Consider the following 24,135-nt stretch of genomic DNA (forward strand, 5'->3'; position numbering starts at 1 on the left):
GAGCTCAGTTTGTAAGTTGGTGCCATGCAGTAAGCAGGCAATCAACAGGGGGGCTGCTCCTGCAGCCCATATTTTAAGCTTAATTTCAGAAATAAAAAGTAATATGAAGACTTCAAGGGCTGCAGCTTTAATGAATGTCAGATAGACATCCTCTGCTGCAGCTCCATCACTCCCCCAGCGGCGCTGTATACTTCCGCGCCCTGGTTGCCGGGTAACTACAGCGGAGGCTCCGGTGTACTTCTGGTCAGTCACACACACTCGCTGCTGCCCTCCGGGATCACGTGACCGCAGGTACAAGGGGAGGTAAGGGGTCTCTTGGGCCTGCTATTATCGCGATCTGGCGTGGACACTGTAAAGGGCAGCCGCTCCACTAGTCACCGGGACACAGGGCACAGGTAGGGGTTTTTTCTCTTATAAAACCCTGTTTTTATACAGCCCGCAGCGCCCGGTGGGGAAGCCAGCAGGGGGATAAGGCCTGACCTGTAGCCCCTCCCCCAGCCCCAAGGCGCCATTTGGGTAAATGTTTCTGGCCTGGAGCTGCATATCTCTCCCTCACTCCCTGTCAGCCGCCATCACACGGAGCTGCACTGTTCCTGGGACTGCTGGGGCAAATCCTCCTCTGTAAAGCCGCCTGCTCGCCAGCACTGTGCATTTTACTGGACACTTAAGTATTCTACCTGTCAAGGGACAGTGTTAGTTAAGAAAGAGTGCATACATTCAGGGTTGTGTGGTACAAACACCCTGTGATATACATCCAGTATCTACTGTGTTTTGTTATATCTACTGTTTACATATATAGCTATACTGAGTATTACTTTGTATTGCTAGTCCAGTGCAGTTTTAGGGTGGTACAATTCCTGCATGGTACACTTGTGACTATATATGTGTGTGTGCATGTAGCTGCTGCGTGGCTGTCATCTCAGGTATTTCACTTAGCTTGCTACTCCTACATTCTGTAACCTGAGGGGGCTATATGTGTCAGGTTTTCTGAATAATATAGGTATTTCACAAGATATACTTGCTGTGTAATTTTCCTTGTGAGTTATAGTCACTATATATATTAAGATTGTACCAGGTTGCCCGATATTGTGCTTATTATTATGTCAGCTACACGAGGCAATGGAACTGGGGCTTCTCCCACATTACGTGGTGGTGATGCTGCAGTTACTTTTGAGGAAAACATGGCAGCAGAGGGTTCAGGTTCAGTGGGTTCCTTACCCCCCAGTAGATCTGTAGCACCGGGGGCAACTAATGACCCACCTTGGGCTACTTTCTCCACGTTGTTAAATACGCTGGTAACTAAACTTACGCCACCTGTGGGACCTCCTATGCCAGTGCATCAATCTATGGTCCCTACAGTCAATCCGCCATGGGCGTATCAAATCTCAACACAGTTACAGCACTTGAACCGATCGCTGACTAAACATAAGTCTCACTCTCACCCACCCAAGACTAAGACATCTTCTAAACGGGCCGCTACATCCTCACAATCCACCGCTTTCCCGGACACATCCTCTGAGGAGGATGGTGCATATACTGACCCCACAGACACTGATTCCGATGCTTCTGATGGGGAAGGAAAGTCACTGGTGGATATCCCTGATTTAATTGAGGCTATCAGGCTCATTCTTAAGGTCTCTGATGAACCTGAGCCTGCGGACAGATTTAAGCATAAGAAAGTGGTTAAAAAAGTCTTACCTTATTCTCAACACCTGGCTGGCATACGTCAGGAATCACGGGAAAATCCGGGAACAAAATTCACATAAGAGACTGTTGGCTCGCTATTCTCTCTCTGCGGAGCTATGTAAAAATTGGAAAACTCCTCAGCCTGTAGATTCTCATGTGGCACGCATGGTAATTTCCTCAGCTCTGCCAGTGACTACCGTCACCTCTCTGAAGGAACTGACGGATAGACTTGTGGAGAGTTGTTTGAAAGCAATTTACACCCTAACGGGGGCTGTGCATAGGCCAACCATTGCAGCAGCATGGGCTGCTGAAGCTGTTGAGGCGTGGGCTCAGGATCTGGAGGCGGAGCTGCCTTCCAACGCCTCTGAGCATGCTCGAAAATGTCTCTCATATATTGCCACGGCTTCTCTGTACCTTAAGGAGGCAGCCTCTGATGCCGGGGTGCTGGCGGCCAAGGCTGCTATTACGTCCGTCTTGGCTAGGCGTAACCTTTGGTTGAGATCCTGGTCGGTGGATATGGATTCTAAAAAAACCCTGGAGGTGCTTCCTTTCAAGGGAGACATTCTCTTTGGAGAAGACCTCAATAAGATTGTGGCTGATCTGGCTACTGCTAAAACAGCTTGCCTACCTAGTACGGCTCCTTCCACGCAGAAGGCTAAAAGTACTTTCCCCCTGCCCTTTCGTCCTCCAGATAAAGCAAAAGGTCAGGCGTACCCAAAGCAAGCTCATGCTTCCAGACCTGCCAAGCCCAGACCAAAGCGTCAGCCTGCTTCCAAAACTGACAAGCCTGCTGCATGACGGGGCGGGCCTCCCTCTGGGGGATCCCACGGTGGGGGGCCGACTTCTAGGTTTTGCCCAGGAATGGTTGAAACCACTTCCGATGCCTGGGTAAGGGAAGTCGTCACTCTGGGTTACGCCGTACCCTTCAAGAATCGCCCCCCTCATCGATTTTGCATAACAGATGTGCTTCTGGATCTGGCAAAAGCAAACACGTTGCACTCGGTGGTACATTCCCTCCTGTCCACAGGAGTGGTGGTACAGGTGCCTCTGACTCAGAGGAGCAAGGAGCTCTATTCACCGCTGTTTCTAGTCCCGAAACCAAACCGGTCCTTGCGGCCCATTCTCAATCTTAAGTCCTTGAATAAGTATGTGCAACTTTCCAAGTTCCGTATGGAAACGCTGCGCTCTATTGTTCTGGCCATGGAGCCTGGGGACTATATGGTCTCCCTGGACATACAGGATGCCTACCTACATATTCCTATTGCGGTATCTCATCAGCAGTACCTGCGGTTTGCAGTGGGCAACCTTCATTACCAATTTCGGGCGTTACCCTTTGGTTTGACAACGGCTCCTCGGGTATTCACCAAGGTTATAGCGGTCATGACGGTCACGCTACGCTGTGAAGGGGTCAGGATACTACCATACCTAGACGTTTGTTGATCCTGGCGAGTTCCCCAGAACTTCTTGTGTCATCTCGATTTGACAATCCAGTGCATGAAAGCCCACGGATGGCTGATCAACTGGAAGAAATCCTCCCTGGTTCCGGCTCAGGAGAAAGTCTTGAAGCTTCAGGACAAGATCCGATGCTTCCTATCCCGTCCGCAAGTGTCGATCCATTCGGCGATGCAAGTGCTAGGTCTCATGGTGTCGGCTTTCGACATGGTGGAGTATGCTCAATCCCATTCTCGCCCTCTGCAGAAGTTGATTCTGTTTAAGTGGGACGGCCTGCCTCACCGGATCAGATCTCACATGATCTCCCTATCTCCGGATGTCAGTCTGTCCCTGAGTTGGTGGCTTCAGGACCAACGTTTGAGCAGTCCCTTCTGGATATCCAACTGGGTCCTGCTGACAACGGATGCAAGTCTGAGAGGTTGGGGCACAGTGTTGCAACAACACTCTCTCCATGGTTGGTGGACCGAGGAGGAGTCTCTACTCCCGATAAACATTCTGGAACTGCGGGCAGTGTTCAATGCGTTGACAATTATTATTATTATCCTTTATATGGCGCCACAAGGGTTCCGCAGCGCCCAATTACATAGTACATAAACAAATAATCAAACAGGAAAACAGCAACTTACAGTTGATGACAGTATAGGACAAGTACAGGGTAAATAAACATAGTTACATCAGCAGATGACACTGGAATAGGTATCAGGTGGCAGAAGACTGCTGGATTTGGTGCAGTTGAAGATTATTAAAGTAAGAAAGGATAAGCACATGAGGGAAGAGGGCCCTGTTCGTGAGAGCTTACATTCTAAAGGGGAGGGGTACAATGGCCCAGCATCTGATACAGAGCAGACCTGTTCAAGTACAATCGGACAACGCCACCATGGTGGCGTACATCAATCATCAGGGCGGCACTCGAAGCCGCATGGCAATGAGGGAAGTATCAAGGATTCTTCAGTGGGCAGAACGCCATCTGCCGGCCATATCAGCAGTGTTCATTCCGGGCGTTCTGAACTGGGAGGCGGACTATCTCAGTCATCAGGACGTGGACGCCGGAGAGTGGAGCCTACATCCGGAGGTGTTTCAACTTCTCGTTGACAAGTGGGTTCTCCCAGATGTGGACCTGATGGCGTCTCGACACAATCACAAGGTTCCGGTCTTCGGAGCAAGGACAAGGGATCCTCAAGCAGCGTTCATGGATGCTCTGTCAATCCGGTCTAACTTTCGGCTGCCATATGTGTTCCCTCCGGTGTCACTCCTGCCCAGAGTAATACGGAAGTTCAAGCATGAAGGAGGAAACCTACTTGTAGTCGCTCCAGCGTGGCCTAGGCGGCACTGGTTCTCCGATCTACAGGGCCTCTCGTTGGATCATCCCCTTCTACTTCCACAACGACCAGACCTCCTCGTTCAGGGCCCTTGTGTTTACCAGGATTTGGCCCATCTGGCTTTGACGGCATGGCTCTTGAAGCTTCCGTCCTGAGGGCCAAGGGTTTTTCTGAGGCGGTCGTTCAAACTATGTTGAAGGCCCGTAAGCCGGCTTCTGCTCAGATATATCATAGGGTCTGGAATGCTTACTTTACTTGGTGTGCGTCTCACAATCATGACATTTTCAAGTTTAGTACGGCCAAACTATTGGCCTTTCTACAACAAGGCCTGGATTTAGGCCTGCGTCTGGCCTCCCTCAAGGTTCACATCTCGGCCTTGTCGGTTTGGTTTCAGAGAAAGATCGCTACCCTACCTGATGTCCATACATTCACTCAGGGTGTGTTGACGATTCAGCCTCCTTATGTGCCACCTGTGGCCCCTTGGGATCTGTCGGTGGTTTTGGAGGCTTAACAGGAGTCTTCGTTTGAGCCTCTTCTCTCTGCTGACCTTAAGTGGCTTTTCCTTAAGGTGTTGTTTTTGCTGGCTGTTGCTTCAGTTGCTAGTTGGTATAAAAATCAGGTAATGTATGGGCGCAAATGACATTCGACCTTTTAATCCCAAATGCTAGAAAATGGACAAAAATTGTCAAATATATTTAATGACAGTTTTTGCCCATTTTATAGCATTTAGCAGGAAATGGCTGATTGTCATCTGCTCTCATACATTACCAGATTTTCGTTACAATCAGCCAAGTAGTTGGATAGATAATCTTAGGGGTATATTCAATTGAAGTCGGATCCATTCCGACATTGATTTGTCGGAATGGATCCGACATGGGCTATTCAATGCAATCTCAATTAGACTTTTTAAAAAAGTCGAATTGAGATGCGGGAGGTTAGATGGGGGAGTGCCGCGGGCAGATGGGGGAGAGCAGTGCTACAGCTGCTGTAGCGCTGCTCTCCCCCCGTCTGCCCGCGGCTCTCCCCCGTCTCTCTGCCTCTCCCCGTCCCTCTTCTCCCCGTCCCTGCATCACAGCCGCCGCTCACGGCAACGTCTCGCTTGCTGGAGCCCGGTGGACACTGCTGTGAGCGGCGGCTGCGACATCCTCTAGCGCTGCTCTCACCGTCTGGCTGCCTGCGGCTCTCCCCATCTCTGCTCCCGCATTTCACGTCAACTTTTTTTAAAGTTGAATTTAGATGGTCGAAAAGGGGGCCAAAAAGGGGCCCCGTTTTCGAGACAAGCACGCGGATCGGCAGCTATTCCGCCGATCCACGTGCTTTTCGACAAGTCAAATTCCTTGACTCCTCTAATAATTTGAGATTCGATTGAATAGGTCGGAACCTCTTCCGACCTAAAAAAGTCGAAAACTGACGTCTTTTCGACAGACGGCAGCTTTTGACTTCAATTGAATATACCCCTTAAATGGTATGGCCAGTTTAAGTGTGTTTTTGCTTATTTTTATAGTGCTTGATGTTGTCACGATCATGTGACAATTGTTATGCTATTTTCTCTTACGTCCTAGAGGATGCTGGGGTCCATATTAGTTCCATGAAGTATAGACGGGTCCACCAGAAGCCATTGGCACTCTAAGAGTTTAAGAGTTTGGGCTGGCTCCTTCCTCACCTATTAAGGGACACAGTCAGCGCAGGTTGGGGACTCCCTATACCTTTGATAGTGCTGTGTGTGGGTTTGCTCCAATCTCTGTGTTCTCTGCCATTCTAGGGGGGGGGGGGGGGGGGGGGACTCTGTCTACATAATACCCTTTGTGTTTGTGGGGTGTTTGAGTGTGTGTGACAACATGTCTAGGGACACTGTTTCATATGCTGCAGAGGATTTATCTTCCCAGGAAGACTCCATTCCATGTAATCAGGATTGCACTGTTTTACCGCAGATCCCAGCTAGAGAGCCAGAATGGTTAGTCTCTCTGAAGGGGACTATTTTTTAGATTTCTGATAGAGTTGCTAGGACTGAGCATGCCACTCAGGTCCTCTGTGGTGGTATGGTCTGATCCTGCCTCCTCGGGGTACCCGGCGGTACATTCTCAAAAACGTGCACTTGCAATTATGCAGGATGACACGGACACCAACTCTGACGCTGCAGACGGTGACGGGGATGTGTTGAGGGGGACGGCATCACTTGCCAAGGGGGTGCAGTTGATGATCGCGGCTGTTAGGGATGTTTTACACATTTCAGACACAGCTCCGGAACAGGTGGAGGAGGCCTTCTTTACAGATCATAAGAAGCCCCCCTCACCTTCCCGGCAGCCAAAGAATCAAACCCTATCTTTGAAAAGGCATGGGAAACTCCGGAAAAGAAATTCCAGATTCCCAAGAGGGTCTTGGTGGCTTTCCCCTTCCCAGAGGAAGATAGGAAGAGATGGGAGTCCCCGCCGATAGTCGAAGCCTCTGTCTCCAGTCTGTCCAAACAGGGGGTATTACCAGTCCAGGGATCTACCGCGTTAAAGGACCCGGCAGATCGCAAGGTGGATGCTACACTGAAATCCATTTACACGGCTTCAGTGGCTATATTGCGGCCTACTATAGCCTGTGCTTGGATTGCTAAAGCTATTGCCAGATGGTCAATTACTCTGCAGGAGGAATTGACTACGTTGGACAAAGGTGACGTTGATTTATTTTTACGTAATATTCAGGACTCTGCAGGGTTCCTGGTGGATTCCATGAAGGACCTGGGTTCCATGGCTGCGGGGATCTCCTCCATGTCCGTCTCGGCTCGCAGAGGTCTCTGGCTGCGCAACTGGTCTGTGGACTCGGAATCCAGGAAGTGTGTGGAGGGCCTGCCATACAAAGGTCAGGCTCTCTTTGGGGAGGCGCTGGTTGCGTGGATTGCCACGGCTACTGCGGGTAAGTTTCCTTTTCTCCCCTCACCAGCACCGGCTACGAAGAAGCCTTTTTCCTCTACCACGTCACAGTCCTTTCGGCCCGCAAGGCCTAGAAAAAATAAGCCTTCAAACACCTTCAGAGGTGGTCGTGTCAAAGGAAAGAAACTTGCTCCCGCAGGTTCCCGGACCCAGAAGCCCGCTTGTGATACCCCTAAGTACTCCGCATGACGGTGGACAGCTCGGCCTGGAGGAAGGTCCGGTGGGGGCAAGACATCGGCAGTTCAGACACGTCTGGGTGTCGTCGGGTCTGGACCCCTGGGTACTGGATATAGTGTCCAGGGGGTACAGACTGGAGTTTCAAGGTCCCCCGCCTCACTGCATCTTCAAGTCAGGCTTGCCAGCCCTGCTGGCAGACAGGACAATTCTTTTGGAGGCCATCAGAAAATTGGTGGTGTCAGAGGTCATTGTTCCAGTTCCACTTCAGCAGTGGAACAAGGGTTATTATTCGAACCTTTTCGTGGTACCAAAACCGGATGGTTCGGTACGACCTATTCTAAACTTAAAGTCTTTGAACCCTTATCTCAGGGAGTTCAAATTCACGATGGAATCTCTGAGAGCTGTCATCTCAGGACTGGCGGAGGGGGAGTTCCCAGTATCTCTGGACATCAGGGATGCTTACCTCCACATTCCTATTTGGGCGCCGCATCAAGCATATCTCCGGTTTGCTCTGATGGACGATCACTATCAGTTCCAGGCGCTGCCGTTTGGCCTCTCCACAGCACCGAGGATCTTCACCAAGGTGATGGCGGAGATGATGGTTCTCCTCCGCAAACAGGGGGTGAACATAATTCCGTATCTGGACGATCTCCTGATCAAGGTGTCGTCCAGGGAGAGGTTGTTACAGTCCATCGCGCTCACGACACAACTGCTCAGGAAGCACGGTTGGATCCTAAACCTTCCAAAGTCTCATCTGGAACCGACAAGGCGGCTGTTTTTCCTGGGAATGATCCTCGACACGGAAGTGCAGAGGGTATTTCTCCCGGTGTAGAAAGCGTTGGTGATTCAAGCAATGGTCCGTGATGTCCTAAGGCCTGCCCGGGTATCGGGTCATCAATGTATACGCCTTCTGGGGAAGATGGTTGCCGCCTACGAGGCTCTGCAGTATGGCAGGTTTCATGCTCGTCCTTTTCAGCTGGACCTATTGGAGCAGTGTTCGGGCTCTCACCTACACATGCACAAGACGATACGCCTGTCTCCGAAAGCCAGGATTTCACTCTTCTGGTGGCTGCAACTTCCTCACTTTCTGAAAGGCAGAAGGTTCGGTATTCAGGACTGGATACTTTTAACCACGGATGCAAGTCTAAGAGGTTGGGGAGCAGTCGCTCTAGGGGAAACCTTCCAAGGAAGGTGGTCGAGTAAAGAATCTCTTCTCCCAATAAACATCCTGGAACTAAGCGCTGTGTATAACGCCCTTCTGCAAGCAGCACACCTTGTACAGGATCGGGCTGTTCAGGTGCAGTCGGACAACGTGACCACAGTGGCCTACGTAAACCGACAACGCGGAATGAAGAGCAGGGCTGCCATGTCAGAGGTGTTAAGAATCCTCCTCTGGGCAGAAAGGCACGCTGTAGCGATGTCGGCGATCTTCATTCCGGGAGTAGACAACTGGGAAGCGGACTTCCTCAGGAGACACGATCTCCATCCAGGGGAGTAGGGCCTCCATCCAGAGGTGTTCGAGGAGGTAACCGGTTGGTGGGGGGTACCTCACATAGACATGATGGCCTCCCGCCTCAACAAGAAGCTGGGGAGGTACTGTTCCAGGTCGAGGGACCCGCAGGCAGTGGCGATGGACGCACTGGTAACACCATGGGTGTTCACGTCAGTCTATGTGTTCCCTCCACTTCCTCTGATTCCAAAGGTTCTTCAGCTGGTAAGAAGAACAAAGGTTCTGGCAATCCTCATTGCTCCAGGCTGGCCAAGGAGGTCTTGGTATGCAGATCTACTGAATCTTCTGCTGGAAGATCCAAGGCCCTTTCCTCTTCGGGAGGATCTGCTGCTGCAGGAGCCGTTCGCCTATCAAGACTTACCACGGCTACGTTTGACGGCATGGCGGTTGAACGCCAGATCTTAGCTAGGAAAGGTATTCCGAGTGATGTCATTCCTACCCTGATTCAGGCTAGGAAGGGGGTGATGTCTAAACATTATCACCGTATTTGGAAGAAATATGTTTCTTGGTGTGAAGCCAGGAAGTTTCCTGCGGTGGAGTTTCAACTTGAACGGTTTCTCCTTTTCCTGCAGGCAGGTGTGGATATGGGCCTGAGATTGGGATCCATCAAGGTCCAAATCTCTGCTTTGTCCATCTTCTTTCAAAAACAATTGGCTGTCCTCCCTGAGGTTCAGAGCTTTTTGAAAGGGGTTATGCACATCCAGCCTCCCTTTGTGGCGCCCACAGCACCCTGGGATCTAGATGTGGTGTTGCAGTTCCTACAATCAGCATGGTCTGAGCCTCTACTGGAGGCTGACATCAAGTTTCTCACGTGGAAGGCAGTCACTCTGTTGGCCTTGGCTTCTGCTCGACGCGTGTCGGAATTGGGGGCTTTATCTTGCAAAAGTCCTTATCTGATCTTCCATGAAGACAGGGCGGAACTTATGACTCGTCCACAGTTCCTGCCTAAGGTTGTATCGGCTTTCCATATCAACCAACCTATTGTGGTGCCAGTGGCTACTGACTCCTCAATTGGTTCAAAGGCCTTGGATGTTATACGGGCTTTGAAGATCTATGTGAAGAGGACTGCTCGTCATAGGAAATCTGACTCTCTATTTGTCCTCTATGATCCCAAGAAAATTGGGTGTCCAGCTTCTAAGCAGTCGATTTCGCGCTGGATCAGGTTCATTATCCAGCATGCGTATTCTACGGCAGGATTGCCGTGTCCGAAATCAGTTAAGGCCCACTGTACTCGTAAAGTGGGTTCTTCCTGGGTCGCTGCCCGGGGTGTCTCGGCCTTACAGCTGTGCCGAGCTGCTACTTGGCCTGCTTCGAACACGTTTGCCAAGTTTTACAAGTTCGATACTCTGGCCTCTGATGACCTCAAGTTTGGTCAGGCAGTATTGCAGGAGCCTTGGCGCTCTCCCTCCCGTACTGAGAGCTTTGGTACATCCCCATGGTACTAATATGGACCCTAGCATCCTCTAGGATGTAAGAGAAAATAGGATTTTAATTAACTTCCGGTAAATTCTTTTCTCGTAGTCCGTAGATGATGCTGGGTTTTCCTGTCTTGGGTGTATGGTTCAGTGTTACCTGGTTCCTAGGTAAGTTCAGGGTTATTTATGTTTCAGCTGTTGCTGAGTTGTTCCGGCATGTTGGCCGGTTTCGCTTGTTTGTGTGAGCTGGTATGAATCTCGCCACTATCTGTGTAATTCCTTCTCTCGAAGTATGTCGTCTCCTCGGGCACAGTTTCTAGACTGAGTCTGGTAGGAGGGGCATAGAGGGATGAGCCAGCCCACACTCTTAAACTCTTAAAGTGCCAGTGGCTCCTGGTGGACCCGTCAATACCCCATGGTACTAATATGGACCCCAGCATCCTCTAGGGACTACGAGAAAAAGGATTTACCGGCAGGTAATTAAAATCCTATTATCCCCTCTCAGCTCATTTTGATTGTGCTAGCTCGATGTGCCAGAAATCAAAGGAAAAGTCTCTAGGAAAGGAGGCAATTAAATTAAATGTGAGCTATCTCACATTATTTTTCAGTGTATTGTACCCAGAGTTAATGATTTATAAGTCCTGTGGTTAGTATTGTGTCTGGAATTTCAACTTAATTTCACTCTGTTGCTTACACTTCCAATTTTTTTAAATACCCTAATTGCTGTAAGTTGTACAGAAACAATGTGTGAGGCTCCTATGTATCCTTGCGTATATTTCTCCATGGAGAATTAATAAATTGAAAGAAATAATAATGCCACTGTATAAGTCATTGGCATGGCCTCAAACAATACTGTGATCAGTTCTGGAGGCCATATCTTCAGAAGGATATCCATACATTAGAGACTGTACAAAGAAGGGCAACTAAAATGGTGCATTGGCCTACATCAGAAAACCTACCTGGAAAGACTAATACCGCTTTCACACCGCCAATGCCGGATCCAGATCCCACCCGGGAATTGGAAGCGGATCCTTCCCGGGTGTGATCCAGCATTGGACGCTACTGCTGGCTTCGCCGATCCGGCAATATACCGGGCGAGTTGCCATAGCGGCGGGGGGTAGTGGCGGCGCTAGGAGATGAGATCATCTCCGCGCCGCCTCTCCCTATTGTAGTGAACGGGTCCTGGGTTACATCGACCCGGGAGCCCGTTTACGCTGCTACTGACCCGGTATTCAACCTGGGAATAACACTTCTTTATTCCCGAGTTGAATTTCCGGGTCAGGCGACCCTGGATTTCGACTATGACGCTTTCACATCGCACGCCGACTCGTGTCGATACTTTGTTATTTGTGCGGTGTGAAAGGGGTATTGGTGAATCTTAATATGTATAGTTTGGAGCAGAGAAGGGAAAGGGGGGACATGATAGAAAGTTTCAAATACAGTATATCAAAGGTTTTAACAAAGTACACGAGGGAGACATTCTTCAAAGGAAGAGAAATATTAGAACACGATGACATGCACTGAAACTGGAGGGAGGTAGGTTCAGAGGAAACTTGAGGAAAAATTACTTCACAGAAAGGGTAGTGGAGAAGTAGAATAGCCTCCCATCCGGTGTGGTAGAGGCTAAGACAGTAGAGCAAATTTAAACATGCATGGGATAGACCTAAGAATGTCCTTACGAAGAAATAAGGATCAAATAGGGTTTGAGGTAACAATATGGTTAGAAAAGGGGCAGACTAGATGGGCCAAGTGGTTCTTATCTGCTGTAAAATTCTGTATTTCTACGTTTATCATTGGAAATAGTGGTAGTTTTATGTTGCTACATAAAGATTCAACATTTCTTAATGGAGATAATGTCTAAAGTGGTGTCTGAGACAGACTCCATTTGTAACCTACTGCCATCACTTTACTATCTGAAGTGAAAGAAGCTCAATGTAGTAACTACAATTTATTTGGATTCAAGCACATCTAGCCCTGAACATGTACATCAACACATTAGCCTGCAGCGGGATACTGGGATAGTATAACCAGAGCCGCACCCAGGTTTGTGGTAAAAGAGGATTAAATATAGCATTACTTATACAACTGAAGTTTGTTGCACCAAAATCACTCCCATTTATAGTTTACAAAATGTGTATTCATAATTCATGTATATTTTATTTCATTTTTGTTTTAGATTGCCTCTCACTAAAAGTGTCAACTTTGCCTTTTATTGAGGAAGAGGTATGTTACAATTCAGGAGGAACAAAAAAGGGAGAGGCACAGATTGAATGTATATTGCATTTGTGTTTATTTGTGTGTGCTGGCTCCAGAGCCGGCCCTAGCCAATTTGATGCCCTAGGCAAAATTTTGTCTGGTGCCCCCTAGCTCCGCCACTAGTTCTGCATCTGTACCTGCAACGCTCAGGTAGTGGGGCCCACCGGGGGGTTACCCTGTGGGCAAGTTCAACTCTGCACAATGCCACACAGTAATGACCATAATACATATAATTCCACACAGTAAAGGAACCTTACACATATGCCCCACATTAGTAATGCCCATAATACACATAATGCCACACAGTAATGCACCTTACACATATGCCCCACATTAGTAATGCCCATAATACACATATACTGCCACAGATACTGCCACGCTTGCTGGTTATACAAAAAGATCAGTATCAAACATGTAGAAACTGTCCATTCTCTTCACTATTCAGTGTGTTTGCTGGTGTCTGTTACTCCCGTTAACTGCATGCACTTTACTTTATACTGTGGGAGCTAAATGCTCTGCCCTCCAGTCTGATGTGTCCAAAAGTCACGCTGCACTGATGTTTCATATAGAAATAGCACAACGCAACTTACTGACCACGTTACAGTGCTAGATGGCAGGGGAATTTTACGGTATGGACTGACTAGGAAATAAAGTGTGGGGAGAACACTGCCCATGTTATGTCCCTGCAGACACCTGGGGTTTGCACAGGGATAAGGGACACACACAGGATGGCAGGGTCCCCCTCCCCTATGTGCACAAGCAGTATAGGTGATGTCAGGTTTCTGTGAAGCAGTCTTCCAAAATACACATGTGTTATCATAAGAAGCCATCCAGTAATAACCTTATATAGTCAGTAAAAATGTCACAGGTCCTGGAATTGCATTTACTGGGCTTCTGCTGTCTGTCTGAGGTCTCACAAGTCAGGGGCATTCAAGCATGTCAGAGGAAGTTTAAGGCACAGTGTGCATTTTTTTTGACAAATGTAAACAGCAGTGTATACAAGTACTGATTGAATACATTTGGAAAGTAACAGTTAGTTTGCGGACTGTCCCTCTCAGCATGAGATGCTGCAGGGACATGCTTGGATGCCCCTAGACATGCTTGAATGCCCTAGGCAAATGCCTAGCCTGCCTATAGCTAAGGCCGGCTCTGGCTGGCTCCTCCTGTCTATGCCCCTCCTAGCAGACTCTGTTTAGAAAAATGTGCCCAAGGAGCCGGGCGCATTCTTTTGCTCTCCAGGGAGTTTTCTTCAGAAATTTATTTTAGTTTGTTATTTTCACGCATTTCTGGTTGGCAACCAGTCTGCCTGCATCATGGGACTTGGGGGGGGGGGTTACCGAACCAACATTCTCAGAGTCAATAGTTCGTATCCCCGCTGATAGAACACTGAGCTCCTTAGTCGATGTTTCTCATGCCCCAGGGTGTGAGCCCACGCCGACAGCATGCCGCCACCCCTAACAGATGGCGAAGACGCAGTGCGGTGAGTACAAACACCAGGGTCCCGGTTACCGGGTCCCCGGTGAACATGGCGGCATGAAGGGACAGCGGTCACCTGGCTGCGGTGCCCGCTGCATACCCCAAGCTGACGATATATAGAAAAAGGGTTACACACTCTTTTTTCTGCACAATATGGAGTAAAAGCCAGTATAAAAAACAAAAGGGACCGCGCGCCATTGAGGGGGTGGGGCTTCCCGGAGAACGGAATCAGAAGCTGAAAGGCGCCATTTCATGCTGCTGAGTACAGACTGCATGCGGAGACTGCTCCTCCACAGAGCCACTAAATCACAATTGTACTAGTACAGAGGGCCTTATAGTGAGGGGGCATATAGACAGTGGTTACACTACTGTGTGGTAAAAAATATATTTCTTTGACGTCCTAAGTGGATGCTGGGACTCCGTAAGGACCATGGGGATTAGCGGCTCCGCAGGAGACTGGGCACAACTAAAGAAAGCTTTAGGACTACCTGGTGTGCACTGGCTCCTCCCACTAAGACCCTCCTCCAGACCTCAGTTAGATTCTTGTGCCCGGCTGAGCTCGATGCACACTAGGGGCTCTCCTGAGCTCCTAGAAAGAAAGTATATTTTAGGTTTTTTATTTTACAGTGAGATCTGCTGGCAACAGACTCACTGCAGCGAGGGACTAAGGGGAGAAGAAGCGAACCTACCTAACTGGTGGTAGCTTGGGCATCTTAGGCTACTGGACACCATTAGCTCCAGAGGGATCGACCGCATGGAACCGGCCATTGATGTTCGGTCCCGGAGCCGCGCCGCCGGCCCCCTTACAGAGCCAGAAGCAAGAAGTGTTCCGGAAAATCGGCAGCAGAAGACTTCAGTCTTCACCAAGGTAGCGCACAGCACTGCAGCTGTGCACCATTGCTCCTCATGCACACCTCACACTCCGGTCACTGATGGGTGCAGGGCGCTGAGGGGGGGGGGGGGGGGCGCCCTGAGCAGCAATATAAACAACTTGCCTGGCAAAATCATCACAATATATAGCCCCAGAGGCTATATATGTGATAACTACCCCTGCCAGAATCCATAAAAAAGCGGGAGAAAAGTCCGCGAAAAAGGGGCGGAGCTATCTCCCTCAGCACACTGGCGCCATTTTCTCTTCACAGTGCAGCTGGAAGACAGCTCCCCAGGCTCTCCCCTGTAGTTTTCAGGCTCAAAGGGTTAAAAAGAGAGGGGGGGCACTAAATTTAGGCGCAATATTGTTTATACAAGCAGCTATTGGGGGAAAAAATCACTCAGTTATAGTGTTAATCTCTGCATTATATAGCGCTCTGGTGTGTGCTGGCATACTCTCTCTCTGTCTCCCCAAAGGACTTTGTGGGGTCCTGTCCTCAGTCAGAGCATTCCCTGTGTGTGTGCTGTGTGTCGGTACGGCTGTGTCGACATGGTGGATGAGGAAGGTTACGTGGAGGTGGAGCAGAGGCCGATAAATGGGATGTCGCCCCCTGTGGGGCCGACACCAGAGTGGATGGATAGGTGGAAGGTATTAACCGACAATGTCAACTCCTTACATAGAAGGCTGGATGACGTAAAACAGCTGTGGAACAGCCGGCTTCTCAGCCCGCGCCTGCCCAGGCGTCTCAAAGGCCATCAGGGGCTCAAAAAAGCGCCCGTTACCTCAGATGGCAGACACAGATGTCGACACGGAGTCTGACTCCAGTGCGACGAGGTTGAGACATATACACAATCCACTAGGAACATCCGTTACATGATCTCGGCAATGAAAAATGTGTTACGCATTTCTGACATGAACCCAAGTACCACATAAAAGGGGTTTTATTTTTGGGGAGAAAAAGCAGCCAGTGTTTTGTTCCCCCATCAGATGAATGAATGAAGTGGGTAAAGTAGCGTGGGTTCCCCCGATAAGAAACTGGTAATTTCTAAAAAGTTACTGATGGCGTACCCTTTCCCGCCAGAGGATAGGTCACGTTGGGAGATATCCCTTAGGGTGGATAAGGCGCTCACACGTTTGTCAAAAAAGGTGGCACTGCCGTCTTAGGATACGGCCACCTTGAAGGAGCCTGCTGATAAAAAGCAGGAGGCTATCCTGAAGTCTGTATATACACACTCAGGTTATATACTGAGACCTGCAATTGCCTCAGCATAAATAGTGCTGCTGCAGCGTGGTCTGATAACCAGTCAGATAATATTAATACTCTAAGACAGGGATAATAGTTTGCTAACATAGAGCATATTAAAGACGTTGTCTTAGATATAAAGGATGCACAGAGGGATATTTGCCGGCTGGCATCCAGAATTAATGCAATGTCCATTCTGCCAGGAGGGTATTAGAAACCCGGCAGTGGACAGGTGATGCTGCCTATAAAAGGCACATGGAGATTCTGCCTTATAAGGGTGAGGAATTGTTTGGGGATGGTCTCTGGGACCTCGTATCCACAGCAACAGCTGGGAAATTTTTTTTTTACCTCAGGTTTCCTTACAGCCTAAGAAAGCACTATATTTTCAGGTACAGTCCTTTCGGCTTCAGAAAAGCAAGCGGGTCAAAGGCGCTTCCTTTCTGCACAGAGACAAGGGAAGAAGGGAAAAGCTGCACCAGCAGCCAGTTCCCAGGATCAAAAATCTTCCCCCGCTTCCTCTGAGTCCACCGCACAGGTGGAGACAGGTGCGGTAGGGGCGCGTCTCGGGAACTTCAGGGACCAGTGGGCTTGCCCACAGGTGGATCCCTAGGTTCTGCAAATAGTATCACAGGGATACAGGCTGGAGTTCGAGGCGACTCCCCCTCGCCGTTACCTCACATCAGCCTTGCCTGCTGCCCTCGGAGAAAGATAGTACTGGCGGCAATTCACAAGCTGTACCTCCAGCAGGTGAAATCAAGGTACCCCTCCTTCAACAAGGCCGGGGTTACTATTCCAAAATGTTGTGGTACCGAAACCAGACGGTTCGGTGAGACCCATTCTAAAATTGAAAGCCTTGAACACTTATATACGAAGGTTCAAGTTCAAAATGGAATCGCTCAGGGCAATTATTGCAAGCCTGGAGAATTTCATGGTATCACTGGACATCAAGGATGCTTACCTGCATGTCCCTATTTACCCTCTTCACCAGGAGTACCTCAAAATTGTGGTACAGGATTGTCATTACCAATTCCAGACGTTGCCGTTGGTCTGTCCCCGGCACCGAGGTATTTACCAAGGTAATGGCCGAAATAATTATCCCGTACTTGGACGATCTCCTTATAAAGGCGAGGTCCAGGGAGCAGTTGTTCGGCGGAGTAGCACTATCTCGGGAAGTGCTACAACAGCACGGCTGGATTCTGAATATTCCAAAGTCGCAGCTGGTTCCTACGACGCGTCTACTGTTCCTGGGTATGGTTCTGGACACAGAACAGGATAAAAAGGGTTTCTCCCGGAGGAGAAGTCCAAGGAGTTGTCGTCTCTAGACAGAGACCTCCTAATACGTATACAGGTGTCGGTGCATCAATGCACGCGAGCCCTGGGAAGGATGGTAGCTTCTTACGAAGAAATTCCATTCGCCAGGTCCCATGCAAGGATTTTCCAGTGGGATCTGTTGGACAAGTGGTCCGGGTCGCATCTTCAGATGCATCGGCGGATAACCCTGTCTCCAAGGGCCAGGGTGTCGCTGTTGTGGTGGCTGCAGAGTGCTCATCTTCTAGGGGGCCGCAGATTCGGCATACAGGACTGGGTCCTGGTGACCACGGATGCCAGCCTTCGAGGCTGGGGGGCAGTCACACAGGGAGGAAACTTCCAAGGCTATGGAAAAGTCAGGAGACTTCCCTACACATAAATATTCTGGAACTAAGGGCCATTTACAATGCCCTAAGTCAGGCTAGACCCTGCTTCAACACCGGCCGGTGCTGATCCAGTCAGACAACATCACGGCGGTCGCTCATGTAAACCGACAGGGCGGCACAAGAAGCAGGATGGCGATGGCAGAAGCCACAAGGATTCTCCGATGGGCGGAAAATCATGGATTAGCACTGTCAGCAGTGTTCATTCCCGGAGTGGACAACTGAGAAGCAGACTTTCTCAGAAGACACGACCTCCACCCGGGAGAGTGGGGACTTTATCCAGAAGTTTTCCAAATGATTGTACACCGTTGGGAAAGGCCACAGGTGGACATGATGGCGTCCCGCCTCAACAAAAAGCTACAAAGATATTGCGCCAGGTCAAGGGACCCTCAGGCGATAGCTGTGGACGCTCTGGTAACACCGTGGGTGTACCAGTCGGTGTATGTGTTCCCTTCTCTGCCTCTCTTACCCAGGGTAATGAGAATAATAAGAAGGAGAGGAGTAAGAACTATACTCATTGTTCCGGGTTGGCCAAGAAGAGCTTGGTAACCAGAACTCCAAGAAATGATCTCAGAGGACCCATGGCCTCTGCCACTCAGACAGGACCTGCTGCAGCAGGGGGCCTGTCTGTTCCAAGACGTACCGCGGCTGCGTTTGACGGCATGGCGGTTGAACGCCGGATCCTGAAGGAAAAGGGCATTCCGGAGTAAGTTATCCCTACGCTATTTAAAGCTAGGAAAGAAGTGAACGCAAACCATTATCACCGCATATGGTGGAAATATGTTGCGTGCTGTGAGGCCAGGAAGGCCCCAAAGGAGCAATTTCAGCTAGGTCGATTTCTGCACTTCCTACAGTCAGAGGTGACTATGGGCCTAAAATTGGGTTCCATTAAGGTCCAGATTTCGGCTCTATCGATTTTCTTCCAAAATAGAACTGGCTTCACTGCCTGAAGTTCGGACTTTTGTTAAGAGAGTGCTGCATAGTCAGCCCCCGTTTGTGCCTCAAGTGGCACCGTGGGATCTCAACGTGGTGTTGGATTTCCTGAAGTCGCATTGGGTTGAGCCACTTAAATCCGTGGAGCTACAATACCTCACGTGGAAAGTGGTCATGCTGTGGGCCGTGGCGTCGGCCAGGCGTGTATCAGAATTGGCGGCTTTGTCATACAAAAGCCCTTATCTGTATTTTATATGGATAAGGCGGAATTGAGGACTCGTTACCAATTCCTTCCTAAGGTGGTATCAGTTTTTCATGTGAACCAACCTATTGTGGTGCCTGCGGCTACTTGAGACTTGGAGGATTCCAAGTTACTGGACGTAGTCAGGGCCCTGAAAAGTATATGTTTCCAGGACGGCTGGAGTAAGGAAAACTGACTCGCTATTTATCCTGTATGCACCCAACAAGCTGGGTGCTCCTGCTTCTAAGCAGACTATTGCTCGCTGGATCTGTAGCACGATTCAACTTGCACATGCTGCGGCTGGACTGCCGCACCCTAAATCTGTAAAAGCCCATTCCACGAGGAAAGTGGGCTCTTCTTGGGCGGCTGCCCGAGGGGTCTCGGCTTTACAGCTTTGCCGAGCTGTTACTTGGTCGGGTTCAAACATTTTTGCAACAGTCTACAAGTTTGATACCCTGGCTGAGGAGGACCTAGAGTTTGCTCATTCGGTGTTGCAGAGTCATCCGCACTCTCCCGCCCGTTTGGGAGCTTTGGTATAATCCCCATGGTCCTTACGGAGTCCCAGCATCCACTTAGGACGTCAGAGAAAATAAGATTTTACTCACTGGTAAATCTATTTCTCGTAGTCCGTAGTGGATGCTGGGCGCCCATCCCAAGTGCGGATTGTCTGCAATACTTGTTTATAGTTATTGCCTAACTAAAGGGTTATTGTTGAGACATCTGTTGAGAGGCTCATTTATATTTGATACTGTTAACTGGGTATAGTATCACGAGTTATACGGTGTGATTGGTGTGGCTGGTATGAGTCTTACCCGGGATTCAAAATCCTTCCTATTTGTGTCAGCTCTTCCGGGCACAGTATCCTAACTGAGGTCTGGAGGAGGGTCTTAGTGGGAGGAGCCAGTGCACACCAGGTAGTCCTAAAGCTTTCTTTAGTTGTGCCCAGTCTCCTGCGGAGCCGCTAATCCCCATGGTCCTTACGGAGTCCCAGCATCCACTACGGACTACGAGAAATAGATTTACCGGTGAGTAAAATCTTATTTTATATATATATATATATATATATATATATTTATATATATATATTTCTCTAACGTCCTAGTGGATGCTGGGAACTCCGTAAGGACCATGGGGGAATAGACGGGCTCCGCAGGAGACTGGGCACTCCAAGAAAGATTTAGTACTACTGGTGTGCACTGCCTCCTCCCTCCACGCCCCTCCTTCAGACCCCAGTTAGAATCTGTGCCCGGACAGAGCTGGGTGCATTTTAGGGAGCTCTCCTGAGCTTGCTAATAAGAAAGTATTTTAGTTAGGTTTTTTATTTTCAGAGAGCTTCTGCTGGCAACAGACTCTCTGCAACGTGGGACTGAGGGGAGAGAAGCAAACCTACTAACTGCGGTTAGGTTGCGCTTCTTAGGCTACTGGACACCATTAGCTCCAGAGGGATCGAACACAGGAACCTAACCTTGGTCGTCCGTTCCCGGAGCCGTGCCGCCGTCCCCCTCGCAGAGCCAGAAGACAGAAGCCGGCAGGTTGAAGCAAGAAGACGTCAAAATCGGCGGCAGAAGACTCCTGTCTTCATATGAGGTAGCGCACAGCACTGCAGCTGTGCGCCATTGCGCCCACACTAACCGACACACTCCGGTCACTGTAGGGTGCAGGGCGCAGGGGGGGCGCCCTGGGCAGCAATTATGATACCTCCTGGCAAAAAGCAGAATATATACAGCTGGGCACTGTAATATGCATGAGCCCCCGCCATTAATTTTACACAAAATCGTGGGACAGAAGCCCGCCGCTGAGGGGGCGGGGCCTTCTTCCTCAGCACTCACCAGCGCCATTTTCTCTCCACAGCTCCGCTGAGAGGAAGCTCCCCAGGCTCTCCCCTGCAGAAACACGATAGAGAGGGTGAATAAGAGAGGGGGGGGGGGGCACATAAATTTGGCGTAAAAACAATATATACAGCAGCTACTGGGTTAACACTAAGTTACTGTGTGATTCCTGGGTCATATAGTGCTGGGGTGTGTGCTGGCATACTCTCTCTCTGTCTCTCCAAAGGGCCTTGTGGGGGAACTGTATTCAAATAGAGCATCCCCTGTGTGTGTGGTGTGTCGGTACGTGTGTGTCGACATGTCTGAGGTAAAAGGAAGAGATAGAGCAAATATGTGTGTGAGAGGGTGTCTCCGTCGACAACGCCGACACCTGTTTGGATATGTGTAAGTGCTAAGGTGAATTTATTGCACAAAAGATTGGAGAACAGACAGGAAATCTACCCATGTCTGTCCCTATGGCACAGAGACCTTCAGAGTCTCACAATGCTCACTATCCAATATAATAAACACTGATATCGACACAGAGTTTGACTCCAGTGTCAACTACGATAATGCAAAGTTACAGCCAAAATGGCAGAAAAGTATTCAATATATGATTATTGTAATAAAGATGATTTGCATATCACTGATGACTCATGTCCCTGACACAAGGGTACACATGTTAAGGGAAAGAAAGCTGAGGTAAATTTCCCTCCTCTCATGAGGAAAAAGAGCGGGAATCTTCAGACAAGAGACTGCAGCTTCCCACAAAGAATTCTCAGGCAGTATCCTTTCCCCACTAGGGCCAGGATACGATGGGAATCTTCCCCTAGGGTGTCACGTTTGCCCAAAAGGTAACCTGTCGTAACAGCTATTCTCAGGGATCCTGCAGATAGCGTGCACATTCTGGTACACTACTCAGACCGGCGATTGTGTCGGCATGGGTTTACAGCGCTGGGGCGGCGTGGACAGGTACCTTATCAGCAGAAATTGAGACCTTAGTATATATATATATATATATATATATATATATATATATATATGTATATAGAGAGATATGTATATATATATATTAAAGATGCTGTCTTAAGAGATATATATAATCAAACATGCCCAAAGAGACATGAGTATACTGGGTCCTAGAGTCAAAGCTATGTCGATTTCTGCTTGACGTGTCCTGTAGAATATGCAATGGACAGATGATGCCAACTTAAGTGGCATATGGAAGGCTGAGGATTGTGTGGAGAAGGTTTCTCGGACCTGGTCTCCACGGCTATAGCTGGTAATTCGGATATTTTGCCTTATATTCCTGCACAGCTTAGGAAAGCACGTTATTATCAAATGCAGCTTTTCGAACAAAGAAACAAGAAAGGCCGAGATGCGTCCTTTCTTGCCAGAGGCGGGGCCAGAGGAAAGAAGCTGCACAACACACATAGTTCCCAGGAACAGAAGTCCTCCCCGGCCTCTATGAAAATCCACCGCATGTCGCGGGGGCTCCACAGACAGAGCTAGGCCCGGTGGGGGCACGCTTTTGTAAGTTCTGCAACAAGTGGGTTCACTCCCTGTTAGATACCTGGGCAATAGATATTGTGTCTCAGGGATACAAGCTGGACTTTGAGAAGATGCCTCCTCACTGACGGCCCTGCCGGCTTCCCCCCACGAGAGGGAAACAGGGTTAACTGCAATTCACAAATTGTATCTTCAACAGGTGGTGGTCAAGGTTCCCCTCCTTTGACAAGGAGGGGGTTATTATTCGACCATGTGGTAGTCCCGAAACCAGACGGCTCGGTCAGACCCATATTGAATTAAAATCCCTGAACTTATACCTGAAAAGGATCAAGTTCAAGATGGAATCGCTAAGAGCGGTCGTTAAAAGCCTGAAAGGGGAAGATTTTATCGTGACTCGGGACATAAAGGAGGCATACCTTCATGTCCCCATTTATCCACCTCATCAGGCGTACCTCAGAATTGCGGTACGGGATTGTCATTACCAATTTCAGACGTTGCCGTTTGGTCTCTCCACGGCCCCGAGAATATTCACCAAGGTAATGGCGGAAATGATGGTGCTCCTGCGGAAGCAAGGTGTCACTATTATCACGTACTTGGACGATCTCATAAAAACGAGATCAAGAGAGCAGTGGCTGAACAGCGTATCACTTTCTCTGGAAGTGTAACGGCAACACGGCTGGATTCTATATATTTCAAAGTCGCAGTTGGTTCCTACAGCTCATCTGCCTCTCCTAGGCATGATCCTTGACACAGACCAGAAAAGGGTTTATCTCCTGATAGAGAGAGCTCAGGAGCTCGTGACACTGGTCAGGAATCTATTAAAACCAAAACAGGTGTCAGTGCATCACTGCACTCGAGTCCTGTGAAGGATGGTGGCATCATACGAGGCCATTCCTTTCGGCAGGTTCCATGAGAGGAATGGGACTTACTGGACAAAGTGGTCCGGATCACATCTTTAGATGCATCGTTTAATCCCCCTATCCCCCGGGGCCAGGGTGTTTCTCCAGTGGTGGCTGCAGAGTACTTACCTTCTCGAGGGCCGCAGGTTCGACATTCAGGACTGGGTCCTGGTGACCACGGATGCAAGCCTCCGAGGGTGGGGGGCAGTTACTCAGGGAAGAAGTTTCCAAGGGCTGTGGTCAAGTCAGGAGACTTGCCTTCACATCAATATCCTGGAACTAAGGGCCATATACAACGCCCTAAGTCCCTGAATTGGCGGCTTTGTCTCACAAGAGCCCCTATTTAATCTTCCATGCAGATAGAGCGGAGTTGAGAATTCGTCAGCAATACCTGCCAAAAGTTGTTTCATCGTTTCACGTAAACCAGCCTACTGTGGTGCCAGTGGCTACTGACGCCTTGGCGGAGTCAAAGTCTCTCGATGTGGTCAGAGCTTTGAAAATCTTTGTCGCCAGAATGGCTCCGATTAGGAAAACAGAGGCTCTGTTTGTCCTGTGGGCTCCCAACAAGATTGGGACTCCTGCTACCAAACAGACTATTGCACGCTGGATCTGTAATACGATTCAGCAGGCTCATTCTACGGCAGGATTGCCGTTACCGAAATTGGCGAAAGCCCATTCTACCAGAAAGGTGGGCTCATCCTGGCGGCTGCCCGAGGGGTCTCGGCATTACA

General features: G+C 49.3%; 1 protein-coding gene across 1 annotated transcript in view; it reads left to right on the top strand.

Moving 5' to 3' along the window:
- SYCP1 (synaptonemal complex protein 1) overlaps positions 1 to 24,135 on the top strand; it is a 1,049,791-nt gene that overhangs the window by 232,938 nt on the left and 792,718 nt on the right. The window contains exon 4 of the mRNA XM_063955446.1: positions 12,654 to 12,700. Coding sequence (XP_063811516.1) covers positions 12,654 to 12,700 — 47 coding nt within the window. The remainder of the gene's footprint in view (positions 1 to 12,653; positions 12,701 to 24,135) is intronic.

This window comes from Pseudophryne corroboree, chromosome 2 (genome assembly GCF_028390025.1).
Source record: "Pseudophryne corroboree isolate aPseCor3 chromosome 2, aPseCor3.hap2, whole genome shotgun sequence".
NCBI lineage: Eukaryota > Metazoa > Chordata > Amphibia > Anura > Myobatrachidae > Pseudophryne > Pseudophryne corroboree.